Source organism: Impatiens glandulifera, chromosome 3 (assembly GCF_907164915.1).
Source record: "Impatiens glandulifera chromosome 3, dImpGla2.1, whole genome shotgun sequence".
NCBI classification, from domain to species: Eukaryota; Viridiplantae; Streptophyta; class Magnoliopsida; order Ericales; family Balsaminaceae; genus Impatiens; species Impatiens glandulifera.
The window spans coordinates 54,529,965-54,532,774 of record NC_061864.1 but is presented as its reverse complement, the minus strand read 5'-3'; the positions used below and the strand labels follow the sequence as shown (position 1 = coordinate 54,532,774).

At 35.7% G+C, this 2,810-nt stretch overlaps 1 protein-coding gene across 1 annotated transcript; it reads left to right on the top strand.

The window, feature by feature from the left end:
* Positions 1-1,411: 1,411 nt before the first annotated feature.
* LOC124930394 (probable pectinesterase 55) lies at positions 1,412-2,589 on the top strand. Its single transcript, XM_047470743.1, has 4 exons — positions 1,412-1,611; positions 1,700-1,859; positions 1,944-2,147; positions 2,251-2,589. The coding sequence occupies exons 1-4, from the start codon at positions 1,412-1,414 to the stop codon at positions 2,587-2,589; spliced, it is 903 nt and encodes a 300-aa protein (XP_047326699.1).
* Positions 2,590-2,810: the final 221 nt, after the last annotated feature.

The window sequence follows — 2,810 nt, the reverse complement described above, 5'->3', positions numbered from 1 at the left end:
ACATAATTGACATTGTATATGAGCACGACAATTGTTGGAAGTGTGACCAGTTTTATCACATGTATTGCATTTTGGTCTATTATTTCCTGCGTTACGGTTTTCAAAATTTTGACGATTCCCAGAAAAATTATTGTGTCCATTATAGGACTGTTTGCTAGGCCCATTATAACCATTGTTGGACCTATTATTTTTCAGCCCAATCATGCTTGACCTATCAACGCCAGACCCAAGAATGCTTTGTTCGTTAGATCCACCATGTCCATTAGAAGAGGAATATTGATGGTTTCTGAAAGAAGATGAAAAGCCTCGTGATTGCCCTTTCGAGTTCCATCCGCGACTGTTTTCTTTAATAACAACATTCGCTGATCTATTTGAGACGTTAGAATGAGAGAGTTCGAGACGTTGTTCTTGATTTAGAAGAAGCCCCGTGAGATCTTCAATGCTCACTGGTTCAACTCGTGTTGTTACAGCAACAACAAGGGAATCATATTCAGGGCCGAGGCCACTAAGAACGTAGGTAAGGAGATCCAAATCAGAGACTTTTTCGCCGATAGAGGCAAGTGAATCGGCAATAGATTTTACAGATTGCAGATAATCAGTCATACTTTTTGTTCCTTTCTTTTGAGTTTGAATAAGAAGTCGTAACTGAACTAACCGTGCCTTAGATTGAGTTGCAAACATTTTCTCCAAGGCCGTCCATAGTCGAAATGACGTTTCACAAGCATCACCAACAACTTGAGCCAATATAGGTTCGGTGAGGGTGGAGAGAAGCCAACTTATGATACGTTGATCTTGTTCTTCCCATGATTCGAAAGCAGGATTGACGATCATGACTGCTTCTGAAGTTTCTTCTGCCGGAGCAAGAGTTGGGCTCGGGGCAAGAAGAGTTCCGTTGACATAAGAAAAAAGACGATTCCCCTTTAAAACGGGAATAACTTGAGATCGCCAGAGTACGAAATTTTGTTGATTCAGTTTCACAGAAATAGGCTGGAGGAAAGAAGAAGCTAATAGAGGAATATTTTTACTCTCAGCCATTACTTAGGATCGAAAAAGAAATTAATCAGAAGCTCTGATACCAAGAAGAAAGATAGTAAGAAGATAAGATAGAGAGAAGATTAGAATTGATATTGTGTATATTATTGATAAACAATAGACATATATATATACATGAAATGGGAAAATGAAAAGTCTAAGACTATGAAAAGCTAAGAATATGAAAAGCTAGAAATACGAAAAGTTTTTAAATAATAAATGAGGAATTAATTATTTGGTTTAATAGTACATGACATCAATTTTGATATATAAATAAATGAACCATTTAATTTCATCAATAAAACCAATATACAGTACTCCACCTATATATTCATTTATGATTGTTGGTTGTTTCACAAAGTTGATCACAAATCACAAAATGACTTATTTTTCGTTGTTTTCAATAGTTCTAGTGCTGACATTCTTTATTAGTTCTAGTTTTGCCTATAATTTTACTTCAACGGTAGTCGTCGATAAGTCTGGAAAAGGTCAATTCAAGACAATTCAAAGTGCGATTAATTCTGTTCCGGCCGGAAATAATAAGTGGTTTCACATTATTGTCAATTCAGGCGTCTACTAGTAAGAAACATCTAGTGCTTCTATCATTATATTTCCTCATATTATTTACATTTTACATTAGAAATTCATTTTAATTGATTGGATGCAGTGAAAAGGTATCAATCTCAGCCGAGAAAGAATACATATTTTTAGATGGAAGTGGCTCATCTCGCACGATAATCTCATGGGGTGATCATCAATCTACCGCCACAAGTGCCACATTTAGCTCATCTGCCAACAATTTTGTTGCTAAGGGCATAACATTTGTGGTTAGACTAAAACTATTTGATTAGTGTTCCAAGATATATGTAAATAATTGAATTATAACAACTAATCTTTGTAATTATTTGTAGAATTCGTATAATATAAAACAAACCACCAAACTTGCACCAGCATTGGCAGTAATATTATCCGGAGACAAAGCAGCCTTCTATAATTGTGGATTTATTGGTTTTCAAGACACACTTTGTGACTTTCAGGGTCGTCATTACTTTCGGTCATGCTACATTGAAGGAGTGGCTGATTTTATTTGGGGCTATGGTCAATCGGTTTACCAGGTACCAATTATATAACTTTTGTATTGTTTTGTGTAAATAAAAACATGTTATAGATAATATATTGCCCATCTTTGGAATAATAATACTATTTGTGTTGGGACAGAACTGCAACATAAAAGTCAATGGGAGAGGAGCAATTTCTCTTGGTTATATTACTGCTCAAGGAAGAGGATCAGCACAAGATTCAAATGGCTTTGTGTTCCAGGGTTGTAATGTTGGTGGTATTGGGAAAGCATACCTTGGAAGAGCTTATGGATCATTTTCTAGAGTTGTTTTCATTAAATCGACATTTAGTTCGGTTGTGACTCCTTTAGGATGGGATAATGGTTTTCACCCGGGAGAAGAGTTGAGTTTCATTTTTGTTTTCCTTTTCATTTCAACACACAAAGGTGGTTCTTTCATGTTTGCAATCTCATATACGATTACCATTTTGATTTTGTGACTATAGGAGGAACTTTACTTATGTGGAGGCAGATTGTCGAGGGACAGGTGCAAACACTTCAAAACGGGTGCCTTGGACAAAGATAGAGAGCTTTCAGAGTCCCGATTTAAGACAATATACAACAAAAAATTTTATTAACAAAGATGGATGGATAGCCCAAACTCACTTTGCTTAAAATCATATACTACATCTATTTGGGTTCATTTTTTAATTGGAGTATT